The sequence below is a fragment of the Balaenoptera physalus genome (assembly GCF_965194825.1).
Source record: "Balaenoptera physalus genome assembly, chromosome: X".
Taxonomy (NCBI): Eukaryota; Metazoa; Chordata; class Mammalia; order Artiodactyla; family Balaenopteridae; genus Balaenoptera; species Balaenoptera physalus.
The window spans coordinates 58,348,509-58,367,382 of record NC_138903.1 but is presented as its reverse complement, the minus strand read 5'-3'; the positions used below and the strand labels follow the sequence as shown (position 1 = coordinate 58,367,382).

At 37.8% G+C, this 18,874-nt stretch overlaps 1 protein-coding gene across 7 annotated transcripts in view; it reads left to right on the top strand.

Annotated features, from left to right (window-relative positions):
- Window positions 1-18,874, top strand: part of OPHN1 (oligophrenin 1) — a 630,165-nt gene that overhangs the window by 577,135 nt on the left and 34,156 nt on the right. For all 7 annotated transcript variants that reach the window (XM_082444939.1, XM_082444938.1, XM_082444940.1 and 4 more), the window contains 2 exons: window positions 9,179-9,326; window positions 18,209-18,532. In XM_082444939.1, coding sequence (XP_082301065.1) covers window positions 9,179-9,326; window positions 18,209-18,532 — 472 coding nt within the window. The remainder of the gene's footprint in view (window positions 1-9,178; window positions 9,327-18,208; window positions 18,533-18,874) is intronic.

Here is an 18,874-nt window from a genome sequence, read left to right as displayed (position 1 = left end):
ATGGCCCCAGGCTCCCAGTGGGCTCCTGCAAACCCAGGCCCCTAGCCCACCCAGTTATCCACCAGCTTCTGTGGCCCCAGGCAGTTCCCACAGTCTCAGACAGCTTCTGTAGCACCAGGCTCCCAGCAGGTTCCTGCAAACCCAAGCTCCCAAAACACCCAACATCACCCAGCACCTATATCCCCAGGCAGCTCCCAAGGCATGAGGCAAAAAGTGGGCTCCCACAAACCCAGGCTCCTGGCCCACCCCATTGTCAGCCAGCTCTGATGTCACCAGGCTACTGGTGAGTTCCTATGAATGCAGATTCCTGGTCCATTCCAGAATGGGTCAGCCCCCATAGACCTAGCTTCTAGACCAGCTCACATAGACCAAGGCTCCCAGCCTAACTCTATGCCAGGATTGCCCCTATGTCTCAGGGTCCAGGCAGGCTCCTGTTGACCCAGGCTTCTGGCCCACCTCAGTGCCAGGCAAGCACCTGTGGCCTCAGCTTATAGGCTGGCTCCCAGAGAACCAGACTTCTGGCCTGAACTAGCAACAGGCTGACCTCCATAGACTTAATCTCCAGGCTGGCCCTTGAGACCCCAGATTATAGGCCACCTTCCATGGCACTAGGCTCCAGGTTTGCCCAAAGGGCAGGCTAGCCCCCATCGCCCTAGGTTTTAGTCCAGTCCCTATGAAATCAGCCTCCTGGCCCATCTGGCACCAGAATAGTCCCCGTGGACCCAGATGGTAGGCCCACCCCAGTGATCCCCTGAGCCTGGTCAGCCCCCATGGACCCAGATCCAGATTCATCCACATGAACCCAGATCACAGGCCCATCACTGCAGACTCAAGTGTCAGGCCTACCTCAGTGAATCCAAGCCCCACATCCATACCCTCGGATCAAAACACCAGGCCTGCCTGCCTGCTGACCAAGGCGCCAGACCTGCCTGCCCAAGAACTCAAGCAGTAAGTCTCCTGCTGGACACCACCATATGGCCCACCCAGAATCTCAGGATGAGAATGTGGAGAAAAGGGAACCCTAGTACATTGTTGGTGGGAATGTAAACTGGTGCAGCCAATATAGAAGGCAGTATGGATGTTTCTTAAAAAAACTAAAAATAGGACTACCATATGATCCAGCAATTCCACTCCTGGGTATATATCTGAAGAAAATGAAAACATCAATTTGAAAAGATACATGCACCCCAATGTTCTTCACAGCATTATTTACAATAACCAAGATATGGAAGCAACCTAAGTGTCCATCAATAGATGAATGAATTAAGTGGCTGTATATATATATATACACACAATGGACTATTAGCCATAAAAAAGACTGAAAATTTGCCATTTGCAACAACATGGATAGATTTAGAGGGTATTACGCTAAGTGAAATAAGTCAGACAAAGACAAATGGTGTATGTTATCACTTATATGTGGAATCTAAAAAATAAAACAATTGAATAAAATATAACAAAACAGAAACACTCACAGATATAGAGAACAAACTAATGGTTATCAGTGGGGTGAGGGAAATGGGGAGGAGCAATATAGGGGTAGGTGATTAAGAGGCATGTATGTATACTATATATAAAATAAATAAGCTACAAGGATATATTGTATAGCACACAGAATATAGCCAATATTTTATAATAACTTTAAATGGAGTATAATATGTAAAAATATTGAATCACTATGTTGTATACCTGAAAATAATATAATTTGTAAATCAATTATACTTTCATTAAAAAAAAGAAATTCAATGGACTATAAGAAAATAAAGATAAACAAGTAAATGAAATTAGGAAAGCAATGCATGAACAAAATGAGAAGTTCAACAAATGAACAGAAACCATTAAAAAAAAAAAAATCCAGAAATCCTAGAGTTCAAAAAACAATGACTGGACTGAAGAATTCAATAGAGAGCTTCAATATCACACTCTACCAAATAGAAGAAAGAATTAGTAAATTAGAAGAGTCATTTGAGATCATCCATTCAGAGGAGCAAAAAGAAAAGAGAATGAAAAAGAGTGGAGAGAGTCTATGTGAATTATGGGGTCCATTAAAAGAAAAAAATCTATGCATTATTGGAGTCCCAGAAGTCTGAGAAGGAGAAGAATGGGAGAAAGCTTATTTAAAGAAATAATGGCTGAGAACTTCTTAAATCTAGGGATACACTTATGAAGCTAACTATCTCAAAATGTCAACCCAAAACAGTCTTCTCCAAGACACATTATGATGAAACAGTCTAAAATCAAAGACAGAGAATTTTAAAAGCAGCCAGAGGGAAAAAAACCGTCACATATGAAGGAACCATTATAAGGCTATCAGCAGATTCCTCAGCAGACACCTTGCAGGTCAGGAGAGAGTTGGATGATATATGCAAAATGCTGAAAGAAAAAAAAACCTTCCAACCATGAATATTTTACCCGGTAAAGTCATCTTTCAGAAATGAAGGAGAGATAAAGACTTTACCAAACAAACAAAAGCTGAAGGAGTTTATCAACACTAGACCTGCCTTTCAAGAATACTGAAAGGAGTTCTTCAAGCTGAAATGAAAGGACACTAATTAGTAATGCAAAAATATATAAAAATATAAAACCTACTGGTAGAGGTAAGTATATAGTGAAATTCAGAATACTCTAATACTGCAATATGGTGGTGTGTTAATTATGTAACTCTAATATAAACTCATTCTTCTCAAATGCACATGGAACTTTCTCTAGGATAGATAATAAGTTAGGTCATAAAATAAATGTAAGCAAATGTAAGAAGATTGAAATCATACCAAGTATTTTTCTGATCACAATGGTATGAAACTGGAAATCAATTACAGGAAGAAAACTGGAAAATTTACAAATATGTGGGAAACAACACACTTCTGAACAACCAATGGGTCAAGCAAGAAATCAAAAGGGAGGTCAAAAAATATCTTGAAAGACATGACAATAGAAAAACAACCAATCAAAACTTAAGGGATGCAGGAAAGGCAGTTCTAAGAGGGGAATTTTACAGTGATGATAAACACTTATATTAGACAAAAGAAAGATCACAAATAAACGTTCTAATTTAACACCTCAAGAAACTGGAAAAAGAACAAACTCAGCCCAACGTTTGCAGAAGGAAGGACATAAAAAAGATCAGAGCAGAAATAAGTGAAATAGAGGCCAGATAAACAATAGAAAGATAAATGAAACTAAGGTGAGTTTTTTAAAAGATAAACAAAACTGAAAACCTTTAGCTGGACTAAGAAATAAAGAGAGAAGATGCAAGTGTATAAAATCAGAAATGAAAAGGGATACACGACAGAAATACGAAGGATAATAAGAGACTACTATGAATAATCATATGTCAACAAATTGGAAAACCTAGAAAAATGGATAAATTCCTAGAAATATACAAGCTACAAAGACTGAATCATGAAGAAATAGAAAATCTGAGCAGACTAATAGTGAGTGAGGAGATTGAATCAGTATTCAGAAGTCTGCCAAAAAAGAAAAGCTAAGGTCCAGATTGTTTCATTGGTGAATTCTACCAAACATTAAAAGAAGAATTAATGCCAATTATTCTCAATTCAAAAAATTCGAAAAGAAAGAAACACTCCCAAACTCATTTTGTGAGGCCAACATTACCCTGATGCCAAAGCCAGATAAGGACTCTACAAAAAAAAAGAAGGAGGAGGAGGGGGAAAGAGAGAAAACTATAAGCCATAGGCCAATATACCTGATGAATATAGAAGCATAAATTCTCCACAAAATACTAGCATACTTAATTGAACAGCACTTTAAAAGAGTCATAGACCATAATCAAGTGGAATTTACCCCTGGGATGCAAGGATGGTTCAACATATGCAAATCAAAAACTGTAATACACCACATTAATAGAATGGAAAATTAAAATCTCAATATATGCAGAAAATGCATTTGCCAAAATTCAGCATCCTTTCATGATAAACACTCTCAGCAAATTGGGTATGGAAAGAATAAACTTCAACATTACCAAGACCATACAGGAAAAGCCCACAGCTAACATCATACTCGATGACCAAAGGTGGACAGCTGTCCTTCTAAGATCAAGAACAAGATAAGGATGCTCATTGTGACCACTCCTATTCAACACAGAACTGGAATCCTAGCCAGAGCAATTGAGTAAGAAACAGAAATAAAATACATCAAAATTAGAAAGGGCTATGAATTTCTGATAATTCTTTATTGGATGGAAGACATTGTTAATTTTACATTCTTGTATGATGGCCATTTTTTATTGCTATAAATAATGTTCTTGAGCTTGTTTCTGGGGTGCAGGTAAGTAGCCCAAGAACAGCTTGATGCTTTCAAATATTTCCCTTAGGCTTTTTTAGGCAGGAAATGAATAGGATTTAGTCTAGGGTTAATTTTTCTTCATTAATGAGGCAAAATTTGTCTGTGTACTGTACTCAGTGCCCTATGAATTATTTAATAATCCACTGTGGCTGGTGAGAACAGGAATTCTTCCAGCCACTGTGTGATCTTAGGTAATTGCTTCCTCTAATTCTTTCATGTGGTTCTTGCCTCACACATAAGTATTGATTAGTAGGCAGCTAAATTCGTTTGTTTTTTTTTAACATCTTTATTGGAGTATAATTGCCTTACAATGGTGTGTTAGTTTCTGCTTTAGAACAAAGTGAATCAGCTACACATATACATATATCCCCATATCTCCTCCCTCTTGTGTCTCCCTCCCACCCTCCCTATCCCACCCCTCTAGGTGGTCACAAAGCACCAAGCTGATCTCCCTGTCCTATGCAGCTGCTTCCCACTAGCTATCTATTTTACATTTGGTGGTGTATATAGGTCCATGCCACTCTCTCACTTTCTCCCAGCTTACCCTTCCCCCTCCACATGTCCTCAAATCCTTTCTCTCTACGTCTGAATCTTTATTCCTGTCCTGCCCCTAGGTTCTTCAGAACCATTTTTTTTTTTAGATTCCATATATATGTGTTAGCATATGGTATTTGTTTTTATCTTTCTGACTTCACTCTGTATGACAGACTCTAGGTCCATCCACCTCACTACAAATAACTCAATTTCAATTCTTTTTATGGACGAGTATATTCCATTGTATATATGTACCACATCTTCTTTATCCATTCATCTGTCAATGGACACTTCGGTTGCTTCCATGTCCTGGCTATTGTAAATAGAGCTGCAATGAACATTGTGGTACATGACTATTTTTGAATTATGCTTTTCTCAGGGTATATGCCCAGTAGTGGGATTGCTGGGTCATATTATAGTTCTATTTTAAGTTTTTTAAGGAACCTCCATACTGTTCTCCATAGTGGCTGTATCAATTTACATTCCCACCAACAGTGCAGGAGGGTTCCCTTTTCTCCACACCCTCTCCAGCATTTATTGTTTATACATATTTTGATGATGGCCATTCTGACTGGTGTGAGGTGATATCTCATTGTAGTTTTGATTTGCATTTCTCTAATGATTAGTGATGTTGAGCATCCTTTCATGTGTTTGTTGGCAATCTGTATATCTTCTTTGGAGAAATGTGTATTTAGGTCTTCTGCCCATTTTTGGATTGGGTTGTTTGTTTTTTTGATATTGAGCTCCATGAGCTGCTTGTAAGTTTTGGAGATTGATCCTTTGTCAGTTTCTTCATTTGCAAATATTTTCTCCCATTCTGAGGGTTGTCTTTTCATCTTGTTTAGGTTTCCTTTGCTGTGCAAAAGCTTTTAAGTTTCATTAGGTCCCATTTGTTTATTTTTGTTTTTATTTCCATTTCTCTAGGAGGTGGGTCAAAAAGGATTTTGCTGTGATTTATGTCATAGAGTGTTCTGCCTATATTTTCCTCTAAGAGTTTTAGAGTGTCTGGCCTTACGTTTAGGTGTTTAGTCCATCTTGAGTTTATTTTTGTGTATGTTGTTAGGGAGTGTTCTAATTTCATTCTTTTACATGTAGCTGTCCAGTTTTCCCAGCACCACTTACTGGAGAGGCTGTCTTTTCTCCATTGTATATTCTTGCCTTCTTTATCAAAAATAAGGTGACCATATGTGCGTGGATTTATCTCTGGGCGTTCTCTCCTATTCCATGTATCTATATTTCTGTTTTTGTGCCAGTACTATATTGTCTTGATTACTGTAGCTTTGTAGTGTAGTCTGAAGTCTGGGAGCCTGATTCCTCCAGCTTCGTTTTTCTTTCTCAAGATTGCTTTGGCTATGGTGTTTCCATACAAATTGTGAATTTTTTTATTCTAGTTCTGTAAAAAATGCCATTGGTAGTTTGATAGGGATTGCATTGAATCTCTAGATTGCTTTGGGTAGTAGAGTTATTTTCACAATGTTGATTCTTCCAGTCCAAGAACATGGTATATCTCTCCATCTGTTTGTATCATCTTTAATTTCTTTCATCAGTGTCTTATAGTTTTCTGCATACAGGTCTTTTGTCTCCTTAGGTAGGTTTATTCCTAGGTATTTTATTCTTTTTGTTGCAATGGTAAATGGGAATGTTTCCTTAATTTCACTTTCAGATTTTTCATCATTAGTGTATAGGAATGCAAGAGATTTTTGTGCATTAATTTTGTATGCTGCTACTTTACCAAATTCATTGATTAGCTCTAGTAGTTTCTGGTAGCATCTTTAGGATTCTCTATGTATAGTATCATGTCATCTGCAAATAGTGACGGCTTTACGTCTTCTTTTCCGATTTGGATTCCTTTTATTTCTTTTTCTTCTCTGATTGCTTTGGCTAAAACTTCAAAAACTATGTTGAATAATAGTGGTGAGAGTGGACAACCTTGTCTTGTTCCTGATCTTAGAAGAAATGGTTTCCGTTTTTCACCATTGAGAATGATGTTTGCTGTGTGTTTGTCATATATGGCCTTTATTATGTTGAGGTAAGTTCCCTCTATGCCTACTTTCTGGAGGATTTTTATCATAAATGGGTGTTGAATTTTGTTGAAAGCTTTTTCTGCATCTTTTGAGATGATCATATGGTTTTTCTTCTTCAATTTTCTAATATGGTTTATCACATTGATTGATTTTACACAGCTATATTCTTAAAAAGGACCCCTGCAAATCTTCAGAGCTCTCTGTGCAGCTATCTTCTTTCTGGTACCCTGCCCTGAAAACTCTCTTTTCCTTGCCCTCCTCATACCTGCAACACAGTGTCTTCAGCTAATGGAGACTGCTGGGCTGCTCTGGGTTCTTCTTCCTGTATTATGGCCCAAAGAATCTTTCCAGGCTATAACATGGGACAGTCATGGGGCTCACCTCACCTCATTTATTTTTCCTGTCTCTCATGGATCACTGTCCTTAATTGCCAGATTTCAAATGCCTTCAGAATCATTGTTACATTTTTTCTAGTTTTTTAATTGTTTCATGTTGAAGATGTAAATCTAATTTCTTTTGCCGTATTTTGGCTTGAAGTGAAAGTAGCTGTTATGGTCTTTTCAGAGGATAATTTGGCCTTTTATACCAGAATTTTAAATGTGTTTGTTTTTTGGCCCAGCAATTCTAGTCACTCTTCTAGTTGCTGGAGTTACAACAGTGAACACGATGATATACTTCAGTATAGTATACAATCGAGTGGAGAGACAGGCAACAAAAAACTGAATAAGTATTGAATACAATATACTATGTTAGAAAGTGATAGGAAAAAATGTTAAATAGGGACGGGGGATAGGAAGCACTTGGTAGAGGGAAGCATGTCAAAGTTCTGATACATTTGCCTGGAAGGACTCACTGAGAGGGGTATATTTGATCGTTAATCCTACTGGAATCAAGAGAGCAAGCTATATGGATATCTGGAGGAAGAGCACTTCAGGTAGAAAAACACTCAGTGCAAAGTCCCTGGTGTGTTTGATGAATAGCAAGGAATATTTGTAATAGCTACTATAGTGCCTAAGCAGATGCTCACAAAATGGTAGCTATTTAGAATATTATTACTAATGGTGGTGGAACCAGAAATATGACCTAAAAGTATATGACCTCAAAGCTCATCTGCTTGCTACTATGTCATATTCTCTTTTCTGTATACCGTGAGACATTGAGACATATACTGCCTTATGATTCTTCTTACCTTGTTCTCTATCATTGTGCAGCTTTTACACAGGCTTGCCTTGTGTTCCCATTCATGTAAGTTTTGTGACTGTGCAATCTATGTTGACTCTTGCCTGATAGAATGTTGGGCTGTGACATTTCTCTTTGCACTAATCATTGGGGTGGATTTCATTATTGCAGTGGACACTGGTCCCCTTCCTCCATCACCACATATGTGTGTCTTCCCAAAATATTTTCACTCTGCCCAAAAGGTCATTCTCCCCAGGGACAGGAAGATCTTAAGTACATATGAGACATTATATACAAATTCTAATCACAGCTCCTCCCTCACTTATCCAGCACTTTTTACATCTTCCAAGGCACTTTGTTTTTGCCCTGTCTTTTTTGAATAAGTAATGCATACATGGTATGAACATTTTAAAGATCAAAGTGATATAGGGGTGAAAAATAAGTTTCCTCCATCCTTCCCTTAGCCACTCATTAGTCCTGTCTTGGGGCAAACAATGTAACCAGGATTTTTTTTGGGGGGGGGTATCTTTTCAGAAATATTGAATGCATGTGGGTGTTTTTAATCATTCTTCACACCCCACCCCTACCCATACAATGTACCTTGACTACCCTTTTCACTTGATTCTCACTCACCACACCCTGTGATAGGTGGTGTTCCCTGCAATTTACAGATGAGGAAGCTAAGGCTCAGAGATGTGAGATGACCTTTTTATGGGTTTTGTTGGCGGGAGTAGTGACTTTTTTACAGTTTCCCAGGCAGTAAGTGGCAAATCCAGGACTGATGTTGCAGGTTTTTTAAAATAATGATCTAATTGGTTTTATTCAATGATCCATGTATTGGGCAGCATCCTATCTAATAAATAGAAGGGTGCTCTCCTGATATTGCAGTTTTTGTCTGCATTCTTTCCTCCACACTGAGAAGTACCAGGTCCTGCACCTCAAACATGATAGGAGATCTCTAAACACTTGCTGGTAGCTAGAGTGATTAAGAAAATCCCCACAATTCCTTTAGTCATATTAGAATTGCTATGGCAGACTTTAGGTGTAATGCTGATGGGCATCAACTGGTAGTTAGCATTAGGGATACAAAAAGTTGATCTTTCTAATTGTTTTCTGGAAATATTCCCCCTCTACAGATTTATTCAGGTCCACCTGAGGAAAGTACTGCACCCCCAGTGCCTCCACCTCGAGTGACAGCAAGAAGGCACAAACCAATCACAATTTCGAAGCGCTTGCTGAGGGAAAGGACAGTTTTCTATACTTCTTCCCTGGATGAAAGTGAAGGTCAGTACTAAAGTTTACCCTTAGCTTCTTAATAGTGATTGGAGACAAAGAGGATATTGAAAGGCAGACGTGGAGGCATAACCATCTTTTCTGAAAAGGTAAACTTTTTCTGGGTCCTGGGCCAGGCAAGCCAAGGTTTGTAAAATTTGTGCCCACAGAGTGAATTATTCTTTTGGCAGTGGATAGGACAGAGATGAACCTGTAAAATCAGCTACCATTTTCCCTTAGCAGACCAGTGAAGGATACAAGGTGTTCTTAGATCTGTACCTCAGTACATTGAGATGGGTGAGCAATGTGTTTTCTGAATGTTCTGAGATTTTAAATATAAATTCAGCTAACATAGAGAACTGATGGCTGAATAGGAGTTTCTAGTGCTTGTCCCTTCACAGTAATATGAATTCAAACAACCATCCATGCATGAAAATCCCTTCATGAAAGCTATGGAATCCAGATGAGAGGTCAGAGCACCTGGGTTGAGTACAGAAATAAGAAAAGGTACATTGCAGATGCTAGAAAGGACATTTTCATATTACCCACGTCACCCTTCCCCCAAGCTCACACAGTGTAGTTCAGGGAGAAATCCCCTCCACGTGGAGGAAGGAGAGTGAGATGAGCACCCAACTTTACCTTGAACCCCAGCAACAGGCCCACCCCAGTAAACCCCAGCACCAACCCATCCCCCATTTTTCCAGACTCCAGGCCAGCCTCCACCAACCCAAGCTCCAGACCTGCCCCAGCACTAGGCCATTCTCTGCAGCCCCAGGCTCCAGGCCTGCCCTTGAAGACCCAGAATCCAGGCCCATTACATGCCAAGCTGGCCTCTGTGGCTCTAGTCTCCAAGATGTAACCACAACTCAGCATCCAGTCCAGCTTCCTGTGGATCCCACCTCCAGGTCTGCCTCAGTGCCAGGCTAGCCCCCTGGACCCAGGCTTCAAGCTCTCCCCTGTAGATCCAGGATGAAAGCTTGCCCATCCACTGACCCAGGCACCAGACCACCCTACCCAAGGACTCCAGCAGCAAGCCCACTTCTGGAGCATGCCAGGTGGCCTAACCAGAATCTCTGGTTGTGCTGCCTGATCAAAGGCTTTCCTTGCCAAAGCCAGGAAGATGTGCCTGCTTCTTCAAATAGGTAAACACCCACTCAAGGCCACAAGGATCAGAAATAATCAGGGAAGCTTAACACCACCAAAGGAACAAAATAAAGCACAATGAACTGATCCTAATGAAATGGAGATCTATGAACTGTCTGAAAAGGAATTCCAAATAATCATCTTAAAGAAGCTCAGTGAGCTACAAGAGAACTCAGACAACTAAACAAAATCAGGAAAATAATACATGAGAAGTTCAAGAAAGTCATAGAAATCATAAAAAAAAGAGAACCAAAAAGAAATTCTGGAGCTGAAGAACACAATGACTGCATAGAAAAATTCAGTAGAGAGCTTCAACATCAAACTCGAACAAGCAGAAGAAAGAATCAGTGCAGTCAAAGACAGGTCACTTAAAATTATCCAGTCAGAGGAACAAAAAGAAAAAAGATTGTAAAAGTGAAGAAAACCTAAGAGACCTATGGGACACCGTATACAAACCAATATACATATATGGGAGTCTCAGAAGGAGCACAGAAAGAGAAAGGGGCACAAAGCTTATTTAAAGAAATAATGACAGAAAAATTCCTAAATCTGGAGAAGGAAATGAACGTCTGGATCCATGAAGCCCAAAGAAACCCAAATAAGTTAAACATAAAGAGATTTTAACCAAGACACATTGTTATAAAATTCTCAAAATTCAAAGACAAAGAGAATTTTGAATGCAGCAAGAAAAAAGCAAATCATCAAATAAAAGGAAACCCCCATAATACTGTGAGCAGATTTCCCAGCAGAAACCTTGCAGGCCAGGAGAGAATGGGTTGATATATTCAAAATACTGAAAGGAAAAAAACTGCCAACCAGGAATACTATACTGGACAAAGCAGTCCTTCAGAAATGAAGGAGAGATAAAACGAAGGAGTTGACTACCATTAGACTTGGTTTAAAAGAAATGTTAAAAGATATCATACTAAGTGAAGTAAGCCAGACAGTGAAAGACAAATATCATATGAAATCGCTTATATGTGGCATCTAACAAAAAAAGATACAAATGAATCTATATACAAAACTGAAATAGACCCACAGACATAGAAAACAAACTTATGGTTACCAAAGGGGAAAGTAGGGGAGGGATAAATTAGGAGGTTGGAATTAACACATATACACTACTATATATAAAATAGATAGCCAATAAGGACCTACTGTATAACACAGGGAAATATACTCAATATTTTTAATAACCTATAAGGGAAAAAAATCTGAAAAAGAGTATATGTATACATGTATATATATATATATATATATATATATATATATATATATATATATATATATATATAACTGAATCACTGTACTGTATATATAACTGAATCACTGTGCTGTACTCCTAAAAATAACAGGACATTGTAAATCAACTGTACTTCAATTAAATAAATAAGTAAGACATGCTAAAAGAGGGTATTCAAGTTGAAATAAATGGACAGTAACAACATGAAAACATATGAAAGTATAAAACAAATTGGTAAACATAATATAGCCCAATTCAGAATATTCTAATACTGTAATAGTGATGTGTAAACCACTTGTAATTCTAGTATGAAAGTGAAAATACAAAAGTATTAAAAATAACTATAGCTACAATAATTTGTTAATGGATACACAATCTAAAAAGTTATAAATTATGACATCAATAACATAAAATGTAGGTGTAGGAGTCGTTAAAATGTACAGTTATTGTATGTAGTCAATGTTACTTTGCTAGCTTTAAACAGACTGCTATAACTATGTTTTATGTAAACTTCATAATAAAAGACCCCAAATAGACAAAGCAATCTTGAGAAAGAAGAACAAAGTTGAAGGCTTTATGATTTCAAAATATACTACAAAGCAATAGTAACCAAAAGAGTATAGTACTGGCATAAAAACAGACATATAGACAAATGAAACAGAATAATGAGCCCAGAAAAAGTACACACATTTATGATCAATTGACCTTTGATAAAGGTGTCAAGAATACACAGTGGGAAAGTATAGTCCTTTCAGTACATGGTGTTGGGAAAAATGGATATCCACATGCAGAGAAATTTTATCCTTATCTCACACAATGTACAAAGATCAACTCAAAATGGGTTAAAGAAATACATGTAAGACCTATAGCTGTAAAACTACAGGAAGAAAATGTGGGGGGAAAGCTACTTGGCATTGTCTGGTCTGGGCAGTGATTTTTTCAGATATGACCCCAAAAGTATAGGCAACAAAAGCAGAACGGACAAATGTGATTGCATCATGCTAAAGAGCTTCTGCACAGCAAAGGAAACAATCAAGAAAGTGAGGAGACAACCTACAGAATAGAAGATATTTGCAAATCATATGTCTGTTAAGGGGTTAATATTCCAAAATACATAAGGAACTCATACTACTCAATAATAAGAAAAGAAATAACCCAATTTTTAAACGTCAAAGGACCTAAATAGACATTTCTCATAACAAGGCAAATAAATGTCCAATAGGTATATGGAAAGTTGTTCAACATCACTGATCATCAGGGAAATGCAAATCAAAACCATAAGATATCATCTCACACCTATTACAGATAGTTATTACAAAAAATGACAAAAGATAACAAGTGTTGACAAGAATGTGGAGAAAAGGGAACCCTTGTACATTGGTGGTAAGGTAAATTAGTACAGCCATTATGGAAAGCTGTGTGTAGGTTTCTCAAAAAATTAAAAATAAACTACCATATAGAGTTGTCAACTGCCTGGCTGAGTGTTCAAGGCATGCTCAAACATTCATACAGAGCCCCTTTGCAAAGACTGGGAGTCATATTGGTTCTTAGTGTTTTAAGGCAATCTCTGTCTAATCATTAGCTGACCACAAAGCTAACTAAGCAGTGTCTTTAGTGGCCACACTCAACAAAGAATACAGATTTAACATAAATGGGTGAAAAAAGTCAGTAAACAAACTAACAATAATAACTAAAATAAACAGCAACAACAACAAACCTTGGGGAGAAGAGAGAATCTGAATTTCAGAGTTGCTATATTACTTAAACTGTCCAGTTATCAATAAAGAATTATGAGATATCTAAAGAAACAAGAAAGCATGACCCATACACAGGAACAAAAACAAAAAGCAATCAAGTAATTGCTACCACATAACCCAGCAACTCCACTCTTAAGTATGTACCCAAGAGAAATGAAAACACAGCTTCACAAAGACTTACATTTGAATATTTATAGCAGCTTTTTTCATATCAGGCAAAAACTGTGAGCAACCTAAATGTTCATCAACTGATGAATGAACAAATTGTGGTATATGCATACAATGGAGTACTACTCAACAACACATAGGAATGAACTACTGATACATGCATCATCCCCATCCTCCAGGTATATCGGGTTCTTTCAGGACCTCAAGCATGCCCTCATAATCCAGGTCTTTGCACCTGCTATCCCCTTTGCTGGACACTCTCCCTCGGCACCTTCACATGGCTGGGTCATTCTCATGCTTCAGGTCTCAGATAAATGCCACCTCCTCCAAAAGGCCCTCCTTAACCACACCCAAAGTGGCTCTCCTTGGTTGTTTGCCTCTGCCCCTAGTTTGTTTCACTCATACCACTTATTAACAGTCCTTCATATTTTGTGATCTTGTTACTTCTTTTTGGTTGCCCACAGAATAAAAGTTACCAACTGTGTCAATGAAAAAATATAAACTACCATATGATCCAGTAATTCCACTTCTGGGAATATATCCAAAGGAAATGAAGTTAGTATCTCAAAAAGATATCTGCAATCTCATGTTCATTGCAGCATTATTTACAGTAGCTAAGATATGGAAGTACCAAAGTGTTCATCAACAGATGAATGGATAAAGAAAATGTGAGAGATATATAGACACACACCCAGAAACACACACATGCATGCACACACACACACACACACACACACAAAATGGAATATTATTCAGCCTTAGGTACAAAAGAAGGAAAGCTTGTAATTTGTGACAACATGGATGAACCTGAAGGACCTTATGCTAAGTGAGATGAGATAAGGGCAGAGAGATAAATGCTGCATGATTTCACTTATATGTGGAATCTAAAAAAGTCAAACTCATAGAAGCATAAAGTAGGATGGTGGCTGCCAGGGAATTAGGGGAGAGCGAAATGGGGAGGTGTTTGATCAAAGGGTGCAAAGGTTCAGTTATTCAGGATGAATATGTTCTGGAGATATGATACAGCATTGTGACTGTAGTTAATAATACTCTATTGTATACTTGAAGTTTGTGAAAAGAGTAGATCTTAAATATTCTTACCACACACAAAATTGGAAACTATGTGAGGTGATGGATATGTTAATTAGATTGTTTGTGGTACTCATTTTACAATGTATTCATATATGAAAACATCACATTGTATACCTTAAATATATACAATTTTTATTTGTCAATTATATCCCGATAAAGCTGGGGAGAAAATCAGCTCACATGGATTAAGTACCATGCTAGGTAAGACACAGTTCCTGGCCTCAAGGAGTTTATAGGCTAAATGGAGATAGATAGATAGATAGATACATACATACATACATACATACATACATACATAGATACAGATAGATAAACAAATAAATGCCATTTAGTTGAATAATTGCTTAGTATGGATCCTGCACCCATTCTAAATGGGCCTGTCTCCTCACTACTCTGTTGAGACCTTTTTTGTCAAGATTACCAACAATATCCATGTGCCACTCCACTATTCTTATCATTCTCAACCTGTGAGAAGCATTTCATTTTACTGACTCTTCCTTCTTGAAACACTTATTCACTTGGCTTTCAGGACACCAAACTCTCCTTCTACCTCACTAGACATTCCATTTCAGTCTCCTCTTGGTTTTCCTTCTCTTCTCAATTTCTACATGTTGGAAGGTCCCAGAGTTTTGTTTTGTTTTGTTCTGTTTTGTTTTTCTCAGTCCACTTCTCTGTCTATATTTTTTTCCTGCATGATCTCATTCAGTCTAATGGTTTTAAATATCTTTTCAATATGAGGATGATTTGCAAATTTATATATCTAGGAGTGCTATCTCCCCTCTTCCCATCTCAAACTCCCTGTTCAACAGCTCTCCTTAGATGACTCATGGACATTTCCAATTCAAAATGTACAAATACTCTTGATTCCCTATTCCTCCTCAATCTGCTCTTACTCTGGTCTCCCTCATCTAAGTAATTGGCAGTACCAGTCACCCAGTTGCTAAGGTCAAGAACTTTGGGATGATCCTTGATTACTCTCTTTTCCTTTTACCTTACACCTAATCCATCAGCAATTCCTCTTAGCTCTCCATGCACATTGTATGTTGAACCTACTAATTCCTACTGCTACCTTCCTGGTAGAGCCACCATCATCTCTTACTTAGGTGGCTACAGGAGCTTCCAAACTATTATCCATGCTTTTCTTCTTGCCTGACTATAATTTGTTCTCCACAGCAGCCAGTAAGATGTATATTCTTTTAAAAATGTAAATCAGATCATATCATTCCCTCTGGTCCAAATTTCCAGTGACTTCTCTTCATTTTTAGAAGAAAATTTACATTTTATTCTGCATTGTATGATCCTCACTTACCTTTCTGATCTCATTTTTGAACTTCACTGTCTCTCTGTACCCTTTGTTCTCTCTGCTCTAATCTCATTGGTTTTGCCATTCCTTATACATGTCAAACTTACCCAAGAGCCTTTATATTTGCTGTTCTCTTGGTCCTAAACATTCTTCCTCCAGAACTTTGCAAACTTTACTACTTCATTCAGATCTCAGCTAAATGACATCTCTTCATAGAGACCTTCTCTGAGTACTCTATTTAAATAGATCTTTCTCCTTCTCCATTACTCTCTATCCTTTTACACTGCTTTATTTTATTCCTATCACTTGCTACTATTTGTTCACATATTTATTATCTGTCTTTCCCATTAGAATGTCAGAGCCACTTTTATCACCAGCCTCTAGAACAATTCCTATATATTCCATGTGTTCAGTAAATACTTGTAGAATAAATGGCTGGGTGTATAGGGAATAATGAAGGGAAAGAGATCACCCAGTTTAAGGGATCATCTCCTTAGGAGGTGATCTGGCATTTAGGAGAAAGTAGAAGGGAACACTGAATGCCTACTCTGTTGTTCCATACTCTCATTTTAATTGGATAAACTCATTTATTTGTCTATTTACAATCTCCCCAAATACACACCAGAAAATATAATCTCTATGCCAGCGGAAATTTTTCACTCTGTATCCCTAGTGCCAGCATGGTATCTAGCATATCATAAATCCTCAATAAATGTGTGTAATAAATGAATGAACTGGGTGTTAGTAGACCTGAGATATAATTTCATCTTGGCCACTAGCTTACTGAATAACTTGGGCTAGTCACTTCCCTATTCTGGGTCTTAATTTGCCCCCTCTGTGTGATGAGTTCTTTGTGCCAGAAGATCACCAATGGGATCACCCACTCTAGACAATTTTCTAACTTTTTTTTAAACTGAGATATAATTCATATGACATAAAATTCACCCCTTTCAAGTGTAGGTCAGTGGTTTTTAGTATATTAACAAGCTTGTGCAAACATCTAATTCCATAACATCTTCTTCATGCTTTTTCTGCATCTATTGAGATGATCATATGTTTTTTCTCCTTTCGTTTGTTAACATGGTGTATCACATTGATTGATTTGCGTTTTTTGAAGAATCCTTGCCACATGCCCAATCTTGTTTCATCTATACCCCTACCCATTGCCCCAACTCAGACATCATGTCATTTCATCCATAAATGTTTCAGTATGTACCTGTAAAAGATAAGAACACTATTTTAACCAAAATTTCAATTCCATCATCATACGTAAAAGAAAAGAACACTAAACAAAATAGTAATTCCTTAAGATCACTATCTAGTCAGTATTCAAATTCTCCTATTTTTACATTTTTTTTGAAAAAAATCAGGATCCAAATAAGACCCATATATTACAACTGGTTGACATATCTCTCAGGTCTCATTTAGCTGACCAGAACCTCTGTTCTTAACCACTACACTCTGATCTAGGTTTTCTATTACCAAGGAAGGTGATAATTTCCTTAGAGCAGGAGTTCTCAATCAGGGGTTCATTAACAGCTTCAGGGGGTTCCATGAATCTCTTAAAATTAGTTTTCAAAATTTTACATGTATTTGTGTAGGTTAATTTTTCTAGGGAGAATATCCTTGGCTCTCATTAGAGACTCAAAGCTTTAATTAAGAAACAGGACAACTGAAAAGCATATACTATTGTCACAGGAAATTGTAGACCACAAGAGCTAAGGGAAAACCATAAAGTGGTGAGTTGAGGATGTCTTTATGAGGATGGAGAAAGAAGTTAAATTCTGTTAATTGTATTACCTTGAAATTTGAGAGATCTTTATAAATTACTTTTGAGAGAAATAGAAATAGTTAATGATTAAATGGTGCCTTATTTAAAAGTAATATAATGTACAATTGATTGGGGGCTCTTAAGTCCCTTTTTTACATATCCCTTTAAATAAAGTATCTTGGCATATTGTGGTTTTGCTGAATTGTGGTCATGAAAATAATACTCAGATCTTAAATTGAATTCCCTGTTTTATGAGACTTGTGACTCCACGTGAACTGCAATGGGTAGAGACTGATTTTGTGGGATATCATTGATTTGTTCCATGACAGTAGCTCCTTTGAATATGTGTATAACTTTGCAATATTATGTATACAAAGGTTATCATTAATCTTTCCTCTTTGCACCATCTTTTCCTAGATGAAATCCAACACAGAACACCAAATGGTACTATCATCAGCAGTATAGAACCCTCCAAGATGCCACAACACCCAAAAATGCCTATGCAGAGAAGTGGGGAAGCAGATCATGGGAGGAAATCCCCAAGCAGGCCTGTTTCAGATGGCAAGTTGGAGTCCTGCCTCGAGGTGGATGTGGGGAAGTTGGTATCTAGGCTGCAGGATGGAGGGACCAAGGCCATACCAAAGGCCACCAATGGACCTGTGCCAGGCCCTGGGCCCACTAAGGCCTCCTCTTTCCATGTAAAGAGACCAGCTCCTCGGCCCCTGGCTCACCACAAGGAGGGTAAGTGCTTGGGAATCCCACGGGGAAGAGAAATTACCTCAACTATATTGTTTTTAATATTTCCCTAGAAATTGTTCACTTTAATAATTTCATTATAATAACATAGAATTATGCATAGGATCTTACCAATTAAAAATATTCTCCATTGAATGGACTTTGTAATCTCTTACTTAGGTTTCATTTTTTTTTTTTTATCCCACCAGCACCCCGCCACTCCCTTTCCCCCCTTGGTGTCCATAAGTTTGTTCTCTACATCTGTGTCTCTATTTCTGCCTTGCAAACCAGATCATCTGTACCATTTTTCTAGATTCCACATATATGTATTAATATACGATATTTGTT